Consider the following 19255-nt stretch of genomic DNA (forward strand, 5'->3'; position numbering starts at 1 on the left):
GAAGTTAAAGTGAATAATGAAATTTCTTGTTATTTAAGAATTAAAATGTGAACTTTGTAAAATATGTGATAAGTTAGAAAAATAAAGTGTGGAATAATTTAGCATGTAAAATAGGAAATTAAGATAAAAGTATATAGATGTGTTATGATAGGATGAAGAATGCACAAAGTATTGAATAAGTGAAATTGTGGAAAAATATGGGATTTTTAACATGGACTAGATTGTAAGATTTGAGAAACATGTGGTTGAAATAAGAAAAGTGATATACATGGGATTTTGTTATGTGAAACGAGATATTGAAATAAACTATATGATTAAAGTGTTACAAAAATAAAATTGAATAAATATGATTAGTTAGTGAATAATGAACATTTATGTCATAAAGGACTAAATTTAAAAGTTATGAAAGCTTACAAGAAAATGTTTGATAAGTGAAGAATGTAGTAGGAAATGCAAAATAATAAGAAAGTGTAGAATAAAAAGAATTGTGAAGATGATCAAATAAAAAAAAGTTGAAAGAATAAAGAAGTAATAAAGTTCATAGTTAGCAAAACTAAGGAAATTTCGAGGACGAAATTTATTTTAGGGGGGAAGAAATGTAACATTCCCCAAAGCCCTTTGGTTGAAAATAATATAAGATAAATTTTTAGTGAAATAAGATATAAACAAAGTAAAGGATATGGGATGTTAGAGAAAAATGAAATAAGAAGTGTGTCGTGAAATATTAATTTGAGCTAGGGACTAAATCATAAAAATATGAAAAAATTTTGTGGTCCAAGTGTAAATTTTTAAAATGTGAGGGGTTAAAGTATAAATATAGAAAAGTTAAAGGGCCAATCGTGAAAATATCTTAAGGGTGGAAGGATCTAGAAGGACCAAATTGAACGAATGAAGAAATAAGGACTAAATTGTAAATTTTACCAAGAAGATGTCATAAAAAGGATGGAATTGTAGAGAAAGTACAAAGGTAAAACTTTCATTTCTTAAATAAGATAATTATGGGAAAATATCTTTGGTTATGGACAAATTTGGGTCATTAGATTAAATTGAAAAGTAAGAATAAATTGTGACCAATGGATTGAAATCATGACTAATAGATATTTTTTATAATATTTTAATATTAATTAGTTAAGACATATTTTTATGGAAACATGAAAAAAATTATTCATGCTTCATTAGCCCACCGTCCATCACTAGTATAAATAGGGGAAAGCTTTTCTTTTAATGCAACTTAGTCCTTTGTCATGAAATTCTACCATTTTTCTCAAATTTCTTGGAAATTTCCCTAGGCACCAATGTAGAAAAATGAAGAAGAAATCCTAGAGAGTATATACATACATTTAGAACAAGAAATTAGTAGATGGAAGTGGAGAAAATTTTGACAGAAAGAGAAGAATGGTCATGAATTGAAGAAGAAAGGAAAAGAAGCAAAAATGGAAGAAATCTTTGGTAAAAGAGGTAAGTTTGCATTTTAGCTTTAATTTCATTTCAAAGAATTGAGTTAAATGTGTTATGATTAGAATGCATACTATGTTAATTTAAATAAAATGGTATAGTAAGTTAGTAAGTTTATACAAAGCATCAAGTTTCCATGGGAAAAATAAGTGTATTTACTAAAGCGGTTTTGGACAATAGTAGTAGCTTAAATTTGAAAAATCACAAAAATTGTAGAAACCGAATAAAAGGTTGAATTAAATATTTAATTAAAGCTTATTGAGTCTAGTTTATCATAAAAGAATCGATGTAAGTAAAGGAGTAGTAAATTATGAGATATATGAATTTTTGTAAGACAATGTCGAATGGTTTTGGGTTCCCTGTTCTAATTTTGAAAAATCATTATAAATTGTACAAGAATGTTTAGGAAATTAAATTTATATGGATGAAATCTTAATGATTCTATTTTTTAAGGGAAATAAACGGTAAGTTAATACAATACTTGTACTGAAAGATAATAAGTTTTTAGTGAAAAAGGGTCAGAGCTGCCTAGTAGTAGAATAGGGTAAATTTTGCAAAATAAACTGCATTGATTGGCTTAAGTACAAATTCTGAAATTTTTATGGTGAAAATTTCGTTGAGTCTAGTTTAAAAAACAACATGTGGATCTTAATTTCGAATCCTTAAGTTGAGATATAAGTATTTTAGTGACTACCACTCAAATGGAAAGCCTTAATAAGAGTATGTATGTGTAATTAGAAAATCCTAAATTAATGTCACACATAAGCATGATATGTTAAAAGACAAAGATTTATGTACATAAAAAAAATTAAGGATGTGGATTGGAGAGCGGGAGGAGGAAAATAATTGAAAAGTTATAATACTAAGAAATTGTTACAAATGATGATTTTGCTAATACATAAATGAAGTGCAAATGTTTTATTGAAATACTAGGAAACGATATAAAATGAATTAAGGAGGCCCTAATTGACAAATTGATTTGTAAATGTTAATAATAATGTCATGTAGAAAGGATAAACTATTTTAGAGTAAGTCCTCTAAAGGACTTATTTGTAAAATGTTGATAATTGTGATAAATTTATAATTTGGAATTAATGGCATGTTCATAAGGTTCATTACAAAACATCATATGTTTAAGAAATAAGTGGTTAAGTAATGATTTTTATAATAAAGTTTATATGTTTTAAGGCTGAAATGAAAAAGGACTTAATTGTAAAACTTGATATTTGCTTAAAATTATATGAGATAATTATATGCTTGAATTGGTGCATGAAATTGGGATTAAAGGATGTTTGGAGATAATTTGGTATATGGATTGATATGGTTAAAGTTGACAAGTAAACAGGGGCTAAAATATAAAGAACTAAGGTGGTAAATTAACCCTGACATAAAATAAAGCATCGAATGACATTTTGGTATTGATATCAAGCTCATAGTATCAACATTGTGAAGGAAGTATCGATACATCGGACAAGGTGTTGATACATAGGGTATTTTTCTTGAAATTTTTAACTTTGAATCTCAAAACGGTATCGATAAGCACAGAGGCATCAATACCTAAGCTTAGGTATTGATACATTAGTGCTAGTATCGATACTTTAGGCCTTGTTTTACATATAAATTATTCAAAATGAATTTTTACTGAAAAATTTCACTCGATTTTAAGTTGTACACTGAAAATATGTTAAAAACATGTTCGTAGGGTTAAAATATGACCGAAAAAGGGTTCAGATAATTGAATTTAGCCAGGATTACTCTAGCATTAAAATGTGACATTCCTATATTTGACTTGGTAGTCGAGTCGGGTATAGGGGTGTTACACTCTAGAACATCTTTGGCGATTCATTCTGTGAGTAACTCCTCTTTTGTCCTCCACATTGGACTCGTAAGCTCTAAGAAGAAAGACCTTGTTGGCTGCGCACACCTTGGCGACCCCTAAATTGCCTATCACCCTTCTAGAAAATGTTGTGAGCTGCTCTTTTAATTTTCTCTGTCTCAGAAAACTTGTGGGCCCTCTCGTATAAGTCTACCAAAATTTATGGTCTGTTAGCAGTAAACGAATATTGCACATGATCATTTTGAACTCCCATAATGAAGGCATCAATGGCCCATTGGTCCTCCAAGTTCTTAGTGTTCAATGTGGCTGCATAAAACCGTTTGACATAATCCTGTAAAGATATCTCTATCCCTCCGTTTCACTGACATCAAACCCACAGGAGTGCTCATTATTGTCTTACGGGCTCGAAATCTTCCCAAAAGCATTTGACCCAACTGGGAGAAGCTTTGAATGGAACCCTATGGCAAAGATAAATACCAGTACTTCGTTCTTCCCTTAAGAGTCATCGAGAAAGCTTTACACTTTGTTGCATCTGAAGCCCCTAACACATTCATATAATCATTATATTGCATGAGATGTGCCCTAGGGTCCCTTCTACCTTCAAACGTTTCTTTAGGTACTTTGAACTTAGACAGTAGCCTCACAGCTGCCACTTTTGAAGACAATAGGTTGTTTGAGCAAAACAACCAGTTCATGTATTGTATGCCAGGGTGAAATGCTTGAACATCTCTACGCAAAAGCATCCATCTCATTCTGCCATGGCTTTGCATGTGCTCCCATAGCCTTCTCTTAAAGAGGTGTGACATGATCCTACAAATCAAAGTGGTCAACTGCATCTTCCTTCTCAGTTCTTCGTTTTGTCTCAGCAGTTCTTGGTGAAACAATTATCGTTGTTCAAACCTAGCACTTTATTGAGTCATCTATTCCTTCATCAACCTTAGTTGTTTCTATAAACTGAATAGTTTTTGCAATGATGCCCCCTGATAAGAGGGAAAAATGGTCCCTAACCAGAGAGAGCATTGAGATCGAAAGAATTGGAGGCACCTACTTGGCCTGAGTTGCCCAAATTTTCTGGTTGGTCAACAAACCAACCAGCAAAGAGATCCATTTCATGGGGTTGATTGTTGGTGTCAGAACCTCCTGCTTAGAGAGACGGGAAGCTGTTGGGAAAATTCTCGTTAGGGTGAGTCATCTTGGTTTTCTAATTATCTGATGGTTGAAAATCTGTCCGCGTTCACCGCACCAAATTGTTGAGTGTTTTTGTGTTTGTGTCCCTCAAAAGGGTTAAATTCTCTATTTATATGATACTATTATTGTTCATGGATGTGACATCGTAGGTAGGTCCCTATGCATGCCAAAATGTACCCTATTCTAGGATTAGCACGTATTCCCTAGGTGCGAGTTCGCCTGCATAGTAATGCGAACCCACCCTATGCAAGATCATGAGAGGATGCAAACTCATCACGTGTGAACTCTAAGATGCGAACTATGTAGGTTGTGGGTCGACTCTAATCGGATAACTAGATAGTGAGTCGGTAATAACAAACACCATAACAAAACTCAATTGAGGTTTTAAATAAAAATTAACAATCAATTAAGCCTTTGAAATTAACTTCTTTGTTGAAGCCCTCGGTGGTTCCCTAAGTGATGACGTGATAGTTGATGAGCATATGATGACATAGTAGATGAGTATGGTTTTCAAATAACAACTTAATTGTTTTTTAGAGATTTTTTGACATTTAAGCAACAAAATTTTCTAAAAGAACGGTAAAAGAATCTTGAAAAGAGATTTCAAAACATAATAAAAAATTATAAAAAATTCCAAACAATATGAAAAATAATAAAAGCTATAAAAATTTTAAAAATAAAAAATGAAAATTTTGAAAATAATAAAAGATTTAATAAAAATTTGAATCCCAGATTGATTGATGCATCTGTTAAAAGATGGTGAGCCTTTTTAGAAGGTTTTTTTAGGTTACATAAATGTTGACTCGTGCACCAAACAGATTTTAAAGGGAGGTTTGATTTTAAAAAAAATGTAATGTAAGTTTATGTTTTTGTAATAGAATTATGAGACGGGGTGAAATGTTTGTTTGGTCGGAATGTAAAATTAAGTGTTTAGTCTATGGAATATAAAATTAATTAGAAGCATATTTTACTATATTATCATTTTATTTTTAAATAAAATTAGTTCTTTTAATATTTTTAATCTTAATTGAATAAAATTATGATAAATTATATATTAACAAATAAATATATGATATTAAATTAAATTTATAAATCATAATTATAATAATTCATAATAATAAAACTATTGCATCACCAACCATAAATATAATTATATGCTAATAAATAAATTATTTAAACAAATATAATAATTATAATATTAAAGTATGACATTATTATTTTGCAAAGAAAAATTTCAACTTAAATTTTATTTAGGATAAAAAGAATAAACTAATTAAAATTATAAAAACAAAAGGTAAACCTTTGTAATTTGAGATTACCTAAAGAGTAGTTGGTAATGAATTTACCTTTTATATCAAAACATTATGACACCATTTAGAAACATGAGATTACAAGCCATAGTATAGAATTTGATCAACTAAATGAATCTTGAGTTATTTCTTTGAAGTTGAAATTCCTAAAACATATTTTATTTTTAGATTTTAGTTACATTCATTAAAAATTTTCAAATTTTGCTTAGGATATAATATTTGATTTTTTTATAAAGATTTAAGTAACATGCTACTCTATTAAAATTATTGATTCATCTTTTAATTTTTAAAATTCGTCATTTTTTTTTAATTCTATGTGTTGACTTGATGATTAAGGTATTCATCGCTCCAAGTGTGACCTGTGTTTGAGTCGTGCTAGTCGTCTTACTGTTAAGACTTAATGATCTATTAGAAACTTTGATGTAAAATTTAACTTCAAGGACTTAATTGTTAATGTTCTCAAACTGTAGATTTTGACCACCCATACACTAACTTAAGGAAATGCCATGACACTTTAATTCAAAGGGTTAATAGTTAATTTGATACTTTAAAAAGAATTTAAACAATAATTCTAAAAAAATTTATAAAACTAAAAGAAGTAAATAAAAATATTTTAAAAATATACAAAATGATAAAAAGTTATATTTTATTAAAATATTAAAATTTCTAACAGCATTATAAAAATTACAAGCAATTTCCAAAATAAAAAAATTATGTACCTTCTCTTCTATCGCGAAACCATCTTCCACCGTCTTCTTCCTCCCGTCAATACCTCGTCGCCATTCAGCGGACCTCATCGGCCAGCCATGACACCAATCTAACCAAGGTAACCCATGATTTTCGAAGCATTTTCAGAGTCCATGTTTAGGATCCATGAAAAATCTCCAACACCCTAAGTTTCTTTTCTAAACTCATATAGAGGGAAGAAAATGAGGATGAGAGAGAGGAAAGGAGTGAGCTTTGGTTTCAAAAGGGCACCTTGGGTGTGGGTTTAAAATTTAAATGTTATATTTTCAGTATGATCATTATGAGCTTATAAATAAAAATGGATTGATATCAAACTATTTCCTTCAAAACCAATCAACACAATTTTTATTTTTAAATAAGCTTTCCAACTTTTAAAAAATTCAATCTAAATTCTTTTACCCAATTAAATCACTGAACTAAATAAGTTCATTCAATAATAATGTTGATGTAGCATTTGTTAATGACCACGTCAGCATAAATGTTGATGTGGTAGTAACACATCAATGCAAAACTACCACATCATTGCTATGTTAATAAAAAAAATATTCGAAAATAACTGTACAATGAATTAGTTGTTTAATTGATTCTAAAATTATAAAAATATAAAAATAATTAAAATTTAATTATTTTTTATAATTTCAGAATATATCCAAATAAATGGGTGTTCATGTTTCAATCAACTCAGACAATCATTTGTTTAGATTTATTGTATACTTATTTTAAAATATTCAAGTATTGATATGGTGTCTATTATTGGTCGCGTCAAGATTACCATTAAATACTAATGATTAACATTAGTCAAAAGGATCGGTTTTGTTAATTTAGAGCTCAATTAAGTACAAAATGTTCGAAGGACTTAATTGATTTTTAGAAAATTTTTATTATTTTTATAGTTTTAGAATAATTGCTAAGATTAATTTTAAATTTATTGAAATAGTATTTTAATTATGATCAAATTAATTATTACCACTTTGAATGATCATGTCACATAAGAGTGTCGAAAGTTATTGGAAAAGTAATAATTTAATAACATAAGTGGCTATTATATAACTTTTGAAAATTGAGGGTTAAAAACATAATTTTAAACAAAATTTAAGGAGTATAGGTTCTAGTTTACGGCAAAAATGTACAAATTGCGTCGTATAAAAAGAATTCAATTGTTTCAAACAGAACTCCATGGTTGACCAAACCAGCAAGCAAGGCAAGGCAAGCCTCCCTTTTTGTCACAATAGTCATCGCGTTACAGCTAGAAACTTCAGATTTGATTTGATTTGCTTTTACCCTTAAAAACCCTCACTTTGTAATCACAAGCCTAAAGTTGTTTTCTTTTTTCATTACATCCCTCAGCATATTCTCAGTCTCATCTTGGTTTTTGGTTTTTCTTCTTTTGTTAGTGCGAAAACATTAACCTTTTATTTATTTATTTAAGTTTTTGTGTTTTTTTTTTTTTGTTTTGTTTTGAATCTGGTTCTTTTTCTTTCAATGTGGATCAACTGAATTTTGATCCAGTTTCTTCATCTGGGTCCTTTTCTATTTTCAATCCAAATTCAGTCCCTTTTTTTTTTCAATCTTGGTTAACTTTGGCAGTTTCAAGTAAAACCAGATATGGGTGGTTGCCTCACAAAAAACAAAGATCCAATGCCCCAACATAATGGCTATAGATCAGGAGCAACAACTACAGCTGCTGTTCATCAACAAAGATACCAGGACCCTGTTAGGCCTGCACCAATTCAACCCCAGGTCTACCACATCCCTCAAAAGCCAGGGACTCAAACACCATGGAAGCCTGCTGTTCCAGCACCAAGTCCCAAGCCTACCCCTAATATTGACACAATCCTAGGCAAACCATTTGAAGACATAAGGATTCACTACACAATTGGTAAAGAACTGGGAAAAGGTCAGTTTGGTGTAACTTATCATTGTACTGAGAATTCAACTGGTAAACAATATGCTTGCAAGACTATATCCAAGAGGAAGCTAGTGAGAAAGAATGATAAGGAAGATATGAAAAGGGAGATACAAATTATGCAACATTTGAGTGGACAACCGAATATTGTTGAGTTTAAGGGTGCTTATGAGGATAAGCAATCTGTTCACGTTGTGATGGAATTATGTGCTGGTGGTGAATTGTTTGATAGAATTATTGCTAAGGGGCACTATAGTGAAAGGGCAGCGGCTTCTATATGTAGGGCTATTGTTAATGTTGTCCATGCTTGTCATTTCATGGGTGTGATGCATAGGGACCTTAAGCCTGAGAACTTCTTGTTGTCTAGCAAGGGTGAGAATGCTCTTTTGAAGGCCACCGATTTCGGGTTGTCAGTGTTCATTGAAGAGGGTAAATTCTTGTCAATCTTTTATATTTTGATCATTTTCGCATCGAATTAATGATTTTAATTTGCATGAGTTTGATGCAGATTCTTCTTGTTTTAGTTGTTCTGCTTGTGGATCTTTAGTCTGTCTTAACTGATGTCCTTTTTCAATGCAATTTTCCATAGCCAGAGCTCGGCAGACATTGTATTTTGTCATGTTAGAATGACTGTCATATTTGATCTTGTCTTGTCTTGTTGTGTTGAGTTTTTCTTTAAATTGTTGGCCAGAAACATGCTGGTAGCTGCCTCAGCTTTTTAGGCTAGTAGTCCATAGTAAGATGTCTTATGTGAAATATGTATAAGATGTGATTGCTTTGAATTAGTCATATTTGGGACGCACTGCATCAATGACATGGAGCCTTAACCATTAAAGTTATGTACAATTAGTTTGTTTTGGACATATTGGTCTGAAGTCTTAACACCTAAGTCTTCTTGTGGAAGATTCTAAGTTTTTACCTAACCCCTAAATAATATTGTGACTATTGAAAGAAGAATAAGTTCGTTAAGCTAAATTATATTCGAATGTCATTGTTAAGATGTCATTTGCTTTATTTTATTCACAATTTATTTGGTTACCTATATGATATTTTGACTATAGCATCTTAAAATATCAACCTTTTCTCCTTGGAGCTTCATTTGTTACTAAATAAAAACTGAAACTTGACAGTAACTGCAACTGTTTTTAGCTTCCAGCATTTTCATTGTGGTTGCCTCTCTGTTTATGCTGTAATCTTCATACTTATTTTGCGTTGAAAAAGTTTCAAATATGCACAGAGGAAGGGCAAATTTCAGAAATATTGTTTGACACTTGTTCTCTCTATATCCTGTAAACTGAATTGGAAGAATAAGTTTCATTTACTTGATGGTGGAATTTGACCTCAATAACCATGTGAAGGTTGCACAACATTTATCTTTTATTGAGTATAAACATGCATGTAAAAACACAATTACAATAGGATGCCTGTATTTACATGCTCATTCACAGTAACATGTATTATGCTTGAAGGTATTCTATATAGAATGAGGGAAAAAAAAAAAGAATTTCATGTTCTATCATGCTGTGATATAACTACTATCCTTCTTTACGCAGGTAAGGTTTATCAGGACATAGTTGGGAGTGCTTACTATGTTGCTCCTGAGGTTTTACTGCGTAAATATGGGAAGGAGATCGATATTTGGAGTGCAGGAGTTATACTGTATATCTTACTCAGTGGTGTGCCTCCATTTTGGGCAGGTAAAAGTTAAGGTTACTCGTGGAAAACCTAAGCTGTCATTTTTAAACTGCCTTTGAATCTCAAAACTGCTATTTCATTGTTGGTAAATAATTTTGATGAATGTTTTTCCTTGCAGAAACTGAGAAGGGAATATTTGATGCTATTTTGGAAGGAGAAATTGACTTTGAAAGTCAGCCATGGCCATCTCTTTCGGACAGTGCCAAGGATCTAGTCTGCAGGATGTTAACACAGGACCCGAAAAAGCGGATTACTTCTACTCAAGTCCTAGGTAGTTCTTTACAGCAGCCTTTATTTTTTGTTGGGCATTTATTGAAGTAGTTAATCTCGGTTACAAGTGCAAAATTACACTATATATGCACGTCATATGCACGTCAAACTTATGAGTTATTATAGTTCATCTCAAGCTCAAGCCAGAGATTGAAATTCTGTGGTTTATGCAGAGCATCCGTGGATAAGAGAAGGTGGAAATGCATCGGACAAGCCACTAGACAGTGCGGTCCTTTCTAGAATGAAGCAATTCAGAAGAATGAACAAACTTAAGCAACTTGCCTTAAAGGTAAGTTTATATTGATTTATATGGTATCATTTCTTCCTTTCGGAACTTGGTAGTAAAATTGAGAGAGAGAAAGAGAGAGGCATGTGAATCATTAGTCGAGATATGAGTTGTTTTGATATATGAGAGCAAATTAGCAAGGCATTTTTGCAATCCCCAGTTATTCCAATGCTAATGTGTGACCTGACTCGAACAACTTAATTTAGTTGCTATCTGATAACAAGCCCGGTGGATTATAGGTCATTGCAGAAAATCTTTCGAGAGAAGAAATCCAAGGTCTGAAGCAGATGTTTGCAAACATCGACACTGACAACAGTGGCACAATCACGTATGATGAACTTAAGACTGGATTAGCTCGACTGGGATCGAAGCTCACAGAGACTGAAGTTCAGCAGCTGATGGAAGCTGTAAGATATCATTTAAATCTATAACATCTGGATCCTTGTTTTAATCTATATCATACACAAACTATGTTTTACTTGGACTACGTGTGACTGTTGAGTAGGGGAATATTAAATATTTTGTACATTTTCCCCTGTATTTGAAGGACCCTTGAAGGGTCATCTCTTTATATCTATGCCCTGATATACGTTAGGCAAGGGTATTTCAAGAAAAATGAAGAGCTCTAACAATATAGACATACTAACCTCGGTTTTATTTTGCAGGCTGATGTGGATGGAAATGGTACCATTGACTATATCGAATTTATCACAGCTACAATGCACAGACATAGGCTTGAAAGAGATGAAGATTTGTATAAAGCTTTTCAACATTTTGATAAGGACAATAGTGGGTGAGATATCCGTACTCTGTATAAAATTCATCATCTGACTTCTATTTTTTCATGGACATGACATAGGGATGAGGATGTGACCCTCCAAATGCTTCTAAATACGTGAAAGAACTTCAAAGAATGTTGAACACGTATTGATATCCAGCACTCATACCCAAGCCTGGGTAACATAGGATTCGATTGCTCTGAATCAGTTGTACTTGGGGCACACTACATCAATTACATGGGAGATATGGATATGTCAATAACTTGTTTGTGAAACGTTTTGCAGGCATATCACAAGAGATGAACTCGAAGCTGCCATGAAAGAATATGGAATGGGTGACGATGACACAATCAAGGAAATCATATCTGAAGTCGACACCGATAATGTAAGCTCCATTTCTGTCGCTCAAAAGTTCATTTCAAATTTCAGCACGGTTCATCAATTCTCATTCCTTCTTTACAGGATGGTAAAATCAACTACGAGGAGTTCCGTGACATGATGAGAAGTGGAACCCAGCATGGGCAACTCTTTTAGATTTTCAAGACCAGAATTGCAGCAAAAAACAATAGCTGGCTTTAAGAGATACCTTTTGGAGGTTTCCATCACACAAGTGGTTTTTTTTTTTTTGGGGGAGTTCCTTTTCTTCATTTTGAGTGTAATATATTGCATATATTCAATCGGATTTTGAGAGGTGAGGTTGTTTTAAGCTTTATTAGTTTTGCTTATATGTTTTTTTTTTCTTGTTTCTTCAGTTCTGGTTTTCGCCAGGGCGTTGAACTAAAAACCTCATAGGATACCTGGTAGTTCACATACGGTACATTTGTTTTATATGCATACTATTGAATTCCGACCATCTTTCTCTAATGTCCATATTTAACGTATCTCCGGTTATGGATATGTAGATATGAAAAGAAAAATAAGGATATTTGTGTGAGGCAAAGATTGAAAGCAAATAAATGATCCATTATTTATTATAAATGAAACTGAAACTCCAATATCATATTCCATTAGGGTTCTTCCCACACACCAGAGGTATTAAAATCAAAAGACAAGACGGCCCAAAAAGCACTCAAAAACCATGAATCTTGATTTGCTCTTTCTTCACTATTCCAGCATTAACAAGGAAGTGTGCTACTTTCTTCCGCTGATCACCTTGTAATTGAATGATTTTGCCCAGCTCTTTGTCGTGCACAACATTCCCGTTACAGCAGAACTCCTTTTTCAGAGACTTAAGGATCTTATCGGAACTCAGTTCTTGTTTCAGACCTTCAACAGTTGTTAAGCTTTTCCTGCCATTCCTCTGTTGGATTCGGATATGAACATAGTCTTTGGTTCCGGTACTTCCGAATTCCTCGGCCTCAGCAAAAGGATCAAAAGTAGTTGGGATTTGAATGTCTAACTCAACCATGTACCTCGTTAAATAAGAACTTTGATTGATCTGGACTTGCTTGTCTTTTTCCTCGAGCTAGTGTTCTGCATCAACATACCTTAAACTGTTAGAACATCAGCAAGTATTATACTTGTTAAGAACCAACCAACTTAGATACAAACACAGGTCTAAACAACGGCATAAAGTGGTTCATCTTGCAAAAGAGAAGAACACCAAGTTTTGCAATGAACAAAGCAAAGACAAAAACATCCAGAAGAAACCATTAATCCAATCCTTAGATAACAAGACAAGACATGCTAAAAGAATTCCCAGAGACGAAAACAAGAAAATGGGGCATTGGATTAGAAACCGAACCTTGAGGTAGAACTAGGAGAGTTGTTGGAATTGATAGGATGAGGAAAGAAGAGAAAGGAAGAGGGTGTTTATATAGGAAGGTGAAAGACGGTTAAAGCCGGCGGCGTATGCTGGTTAAGGATATGTACGTAGGTGATTGGAGAAATAAATAACCCCAGCTGGAGTCTAATGGAAGCTGATCCATCATTTGAGAAGACTCTGGAAAACCAAAGAAAAAATTTATGGTCTTAATTTAAATATAATGGGATTTTTTCAGGAAAAAAGATAAACTAGAAAGGGGAGATTAAAAAAGTTAGGGTGTATAATGCGCCATTTTAGAGAGAGGAAAAAGAAGAAAGTAAAAATATTTTTTTATTTTATATATATCTATATTATTATTTAAATAATTAATATCACGAGTTAATCAAACATTAATCTAATTAGTGCAATTACAAATATATATTTTATTTAAAATAAGTTATATTAAAAATATACTCATGGTGACATTTAAAACTATGCCAATTGCATTAGTAAGACTTTAAATTTATTATTTAACTAAAGCTTCGTTTTAATATTTTTATAGATTTTAATTTTATTATGTACACTTTTTACTTGTATATCTTAATAAAATTATTGATTGAGTTGGTCCCACAAGTTAAAATACATGCTTGTGTTCTAAATATGCAGTTTCCACACGCATATGTATGTGGTAAAATTTTTTATTTTTTTAATATTTTCCTATACTTATAGGACACTTGTCAACCTTTTAATTTTACTTGTAGAATCTAAAAACTCCACTGGCAGTATACCTTTCAATCACAAAAACGTCTTCTAAAATTTTTCCATATCTCTTATTTGATTTACAATAGCCAACACCATTGAATAATATCCGAAATTGACTTGAATTCCTTCATTCGCAAAGTTTCAAACTCACCTCATAATACTTGGAGTCAAACCTTCTTCACTTTGTCAAATTTTTGGAGAGAACTTTGCAAAATCTCCCAAGCTTCTTTTGTAGTGGTAGCATTAGCAACTTTTTACCAACACCGAATCATCCAAATATTGATGGATAAGAGTGAGGACTTGTTGATCCTTCTTCCTTATTTTTGCCAAAGCATCCTTTTCATGTTGCGATAATGATGCCTCATTTTAGGAAGCTTCATAACCATTTTGTATTATCTCCTAAACACCTTGCGAGCCAAGTAGAACTTTCATATAGATACATCAATTTCCATAGTTGTCTTTTGTAAGATAAGGAAGGCATCTCTTCTCACTAAGATTTTGGTAAAGGAAGAGAGAAACAATTTTAGGGAGAGGAATTTTGAAACTCACTTTTACTATGAATTTCTTTTTTTAGTTTAGCTTTCTGGATGTAGATGATGATATCTATTCAGATAGATTCGTATAATTCTTATATATATTGTACAATGAAGTACCACATGAGTGAATATATAGGAATCCAAATCTGTCGAACCACTCATGTTATGATCTTCTACATCCTAGGTCTTCCCGTTCCGTCACCTGGCTTATATTCTTCATGTAGCATTCTGACAGAATGATTCCATGAAATTACGTCGATACTTCCATATATTATGAGTAATGTAGGAGACATCTCTATTTTTCTCCCAAAGAATTTTTAGAATTACTAGTGCTTAGTTTTCAATTCACCCTTTTAGTTACAACACACCCCACCTATTTATAGAATCACACCAACTAATAACATGTGGATACAAATAACACGATTCTTATTCATATCTATAAAATAAGATAGGATCACACATATAATTTACAATATCCAAATCCATATCTAAACCCAACTAATAATATATACCCACACATATAAGAAAATAAGCAAACATAGTCTAAAAATTTCAAATTACAATATCCAGCGATTCTTGAAAGACGGGCCAGTTGGTGCTACTTTTGAGGAACTCACCTTGTCAAAGTGGAAGTTCCGGATACAAGTCTCCTCACCACAACGGAATAGAGTTCAAGGCTGAGATTGTAGGTGTCAGGAGTTCTGGTGTCAATGTGGTCATTTCAGCCATGGCAAGAGGGGTGTACTCTTTCATTTCTTGTTTGCTTTAATTAAAAATATTTTCCCAATAAACTTGGGTGTCGGCTTTGCAAAAATGACCCGTGATTGATGATCAGATTTTTAACCTTTTATGGCCGCCATAATCCTCTCCAAACAATGAATCTACCATCTGCAAAATCTTATCAAAGAAAACTTTGACATAAATGTGGCAAAAGCCAAAGAATATTTTCTTTCTTATTCTTGAAGAAAAAGTTCGAAAAAATCGTCATTGGTTCCTTCAGATTTCTTTCACCATTTCCATTTGTCTTTTTTCATTTAGCAATTTGGGATTTCGCCAAATTCTTTGTATGATGGCTCAGTTTGTGTTGGATTGCCAATTATAATTTCCTTTTCAATTTGACAATTTCTTTTTTCTTTTAGAATTGTATCTTTTCCAATCATTTCTTAAGCGGGGTTTTTACTAAAATAATACAAAAAATAAAAAAATACTAAAATAAAATACAAAAAAAATTATTTACCAAAATAATACAAAAAAAAGACGGCTGAAGGAGGGTAATGGAATGGCGGCACCGGTGGTGTCATTCCCATTGGCGGCACAGGACTAAAATGTAACTATCTGCAGTTTCAAGGACCTGACATGTAAATTTATCATTTTGAATTTTGAAAGTGAATTGGTGCCGCATGTGGGTGTGTCAGCGCCAAAGCTGAAACTTGGCCAATTGTCTTCCAAGCCCTCCTTATTTATTATTTTCTTTTTATTCCCCTTCAACTCACTTTTTTATTTAATAAACAAGCCCTCAATCTATTTTTGTAGTTAAATAAGCTCTTAATCTATGATTTTTACTCATAAAAGCCCTTTATTTTATTATTAAAGTAAATATATTTTACCTAAAGTAAAACTATTTAAAAAGTATAAACTAATTAGCATTTTATTTATTATTTTGGTAATTTGATGAGAATAGTTTATTAAACCAAAATAATAAATAAAATGCTAATTAGTTTATACTTTTTAAATAGTTTTACTTTAGGTAAAATATATTTACTTTAATAATAAAATAAAGGGCTTTTATGAGTAAAAATCATAGATTAAGAGCTTATTTAACTACAAAAAAAGGTTAAGGGCTTGTTTATTAAATAAAAAAGTGAGTTGAAGGGGAATAAAAAGAAAATAATAAATAAGGAGGGCTTAAAAGGCAATTAGCCAAGTTTCAGCTTTGGCGCTAACACATCGGCACCAATTCACTTTCAAAATTTAAAATGGTAAATTTGCATGTCAGGTCCTTGCAACGGCAGATAATTACATTTTAGTCTTGTGCCGCCAATGGGAATGGCATCACCGGTGCCGCCAATGAGAAAGGCACCACCGGTGCCGCCATTCCATTACCCTCCTTCAGCCGTCTTTTTTTTGTATTATTTTGATAAATAATTTTTTTTGTATATTATTTTAGTATTTTTTTATTTCTTTTGTATTATTTTAGTAAAAACCCTTTCTTAAGCTCCATTTTTTACAAGGAAGGAATTAGTTTTAAAACTTCACATTGTAGCTTTTTAAGAAATAATAAATTATAGGTTAAATTCCGTTATTAGACCCTATACTTTATGTAAGTTGTGGACTTAGTATTTGGTCATTTTAGTCCCTGTACTTTTAGAATTTGAAAATTTTAGTTCTAACCAAATGATAACTATTAAATTCATTAAGCAATTTCGTTATTTTTAAAATTTAACGTGTTAAACATATTATCACATATATAATGCTATGTCTATTTTGTTATTTTCACATATTACTTACAAAAATTCAATTAATAGATTTAATGACCGCCATTTACATTAAGCTCGAAATTTTGAAATTGAAAAAATATAGCCACTAAAAATGATCCAATTGGTGAACGTGAATTCAATCTATAACTTTATGCATAATATAGGACTAATGACATAATTTAACTAAACAGATTTAACTGCTACATTGGATCAGAACTAAAATTTCAAATTTCAAATAGTACAATGTAATAAAAGAATTTAACCTAAATTATATGTTTTTACTAGACCTGTCCATGGGGCCCGGCCCGACGGCCTGCCCGAAATATGGGAGGGTTTGGGTAAAAATATAGGCCCGAACTATGGGCTTGGGCAAAAAATGAGGCCCGTTTAGAAAACGGGCCGGGCCTCGGGCAAAACTTTTTTGGTCCGGGCCCGGCCCGGCCCGGCCCGAAAATATATTAAATATATATATTTTTATTTTTAAAATATAATAGTTTTAGTTTTATACAATTAATAATTTGATAATTTTACTAATTAAATGTTAAATTTTGTTACAACAATTAATACAATTAACAATTAATAATTTGATAATTTTACTATTCAAATTAATTTATAAATCATATTTAGTTTTCATATATATATATAATATTTTTTTACAATGGAACAAAACACAGGTGATAAAGCATCTGATTTTAGTAAATGCTTGTTAATCATTAACATCCAAAAACCAGCCCAACTGCATTTTATTATTTTGGTCAACTTAGGTAGGATTTCCAAAAATAAAATTTGGAATGTTTGATTTATTCTTCTGAAGATAAGGGGAAATTTTGTTTTTGCATTTCCAATGCTAATCTCCCCGTCTTCTCAATTAATAATTTGATAATTTTACTAATCAAATGTTAGATTTTGTTACAACAATTAATACAATTAATAATTAATAATTTGATGATTTTACTAACAATTAATTTTAATAATAATTAGTTTTAATTTTATTAAAAATATAATTTTAATTTTAATTAAAAACGGACAGGGCCGGCCGGGCTCGGGCTTCATATTTTTTCCCCGGGCCAGACCTGGGCAAAATCTCAGGCCCATATTTTGGGCCGGGCCATGCTCGAGCCTGGGAAGTGGGCTGAAATTTTTTGTGGGCCTGGCCCGGCCCATGGACAGGTCTAGTTTTTACCGTACTTTTTTATGAATACGAATGAAATATCGCTCAATTTGTCTTTTACTATACTTTTTAAACACACTTCCAATAAATTTTTGTCTAATTCAATTTTAAAAGTTTTTAAAATTTTAATATTAAAATTGTAAGTGTCTTAAATATTTTGTAAAATTTAAATACAAAAAATAGTTTAACTAAAATTTAATTTAAATTATTTTTTGAAGAGGTTAACACTGGGTTAAGAAATTATAATTTAAAATTCTAAATACAATTTATTAAATTCAAACCTCCAAAACATAATTTGAAACAAATTAATCTATCACCAAGTAATTGAAGCATTAAATAAAGTTTATTCATCCACCTTTAATCTATTACAATTTTTAACTTTTGCATGTTTGATCCAATTGGTGAACCATTTCAACCCAATTTTGGTGGGACAAAAGCTATGTGTGTGTATATATTGCTAGAGAAATAATTAGTAAATAAAGAATATATTAATCAATCAATAATAATAAAAAGGGACATTGTGGGACATTCATGAAATAAGATCCCACTAAGGAGCAACTAAGCTATCATATCAATAAATAAATAAATAAAAACTTAATAACTTTTGTACCCCTCCAACTTTATAAAAACAAAATCATTTTAACCTTTCATTTAATTTTTCACCTTTTTAGCTCTTAAACTTTTTTTTTGTCAAATCACCTCACAATGAATGAAAAAGTTGACATTTTTTAACTTTGATGATGTTGCGTACAGGTGAATGACAATGTTGTGACACTATTCGATTTGAGTTGAAAACGAGCTATTGTGGCCAATCATGTATGAAAGAGCTATCAGACTTGGAAATGATTGAAATTTTAAAGTGAAATGCGACTTATAAACTTAATTGTGATACTAGTGAATGAATAAGTATCATTATACATGAATAAATGTAGAAATGAACTAAATGCTAATAAATTGAATGTTATATGAGAAGTTAATATGTATGTATAAAGAATTGGTATGCTGTTATGAATATAAGCATAGATATATGAAAGTGAAATTATTTTTCATATGTTGGCATAAGTTAGACTACAAATTGAACATATGCATTTG

The 19255-nt window shown here is 31.5% G+C and overlaps 2 protein-coding genes across 2 annotated transcripts; one reads left to right on the forward strand and one right to left on the reverse strand.

Annotated features, from left to right (window-relative positions):
- The first annotated feature begins 7703 nt into the window (after window positions 1–7703).
- LOC105782801 (calcium-dependent protein kinase 2) lies at window positions 7704–12099 on the forward strand. The gene is made up of 8 exons (XM_012607796.2): window positions 7704–8872; window positions 9997–10140; window positions 10257–10409; window positions 10582–10697; window positions 10934–11101; window positions 11360–11487; window positions 11759–11858; window positions 11936–12099. Exons 1-8 carry the CDS (start codon window positions 8143–8145, stop codon window positions 12005–12007), a joined length of 1611 nt encoding a protein of 536 aa, XP_012463250.1. The 5' UTR covers window positions 7704–8142; the 3' UTR covers window positions 12008–12099.
- A 316-nt stretch (window positions 12100–12415) lies between these two features.
- LOC105782803 (protein translation factor SUI1 homolog) lies at window positions 12416–13430 on the reverse strand. The gene is made up of 2 exons (XM_012607802.2): window positions 13218–13430; window positions 12416–12946 (listed from the first exon to the last, which is right to left on the reverse strand). The coding sequence occupies exon 2, from the start codon at window positions 12879–12881 to the stop codon at window positions 12543–12545; it is 339 nt and encodes a 112-aa protein (XP_012463256.1). The 5' UTR covers window positions 12882–12946; window positions 13218–13430; the 3' UTR covers window positions 12416–12542.
- Window positions 13431–19255: the final 5825 nt, after the last annotated feature.

This window comes from Gossypium raimondii, chromosome 13 (genome assembly GCF_025698545.1).
Source record: "Gossypium raimondii isolate GPD5lz chromosome 13, ASM2569854v1, whole genome shotgun sequence".
Taxonomy (NCBI): Eukaryota; Viridiplantae; Streptophyta; class Magnoliopsida; order Malvales; family Malvaceae; genus Gossypium; species Gossypium raimondii.

Excerpts from the sequence above, each read along its gene's own strand:
- LOC105782801 (XM_012607796.2), top strand. The coding sequence starts at position 8,143 with ATGGGTGGTTGCCTCACAAAAAACAAAGATCCAATGCCCCAACATAAT. Across the intron at positions 10,141-10,256 it reads TGTGCCTCCATTTTGGGCAG|AAACTGAGAAGGGAATATTT; the intron begins GTAAAAGTTAAG and ends TTTTCCTTGCAG. Across the intron at positions 11,102-11,359 it reads TTCAGCAGCTGATGGAAGCT|GCTGATGTGGATGGAAATGG; the intron begins GTAAGATATCAT and ends TTTATTTTGCAG.
- LOC105782803 (XM_012607802.2), bottom strand. The coding sequence starts at position 12,881 with ATGGTTGAGTTAGACATTCAAATCCCAACTACTTTTGATCCTTTTGCT.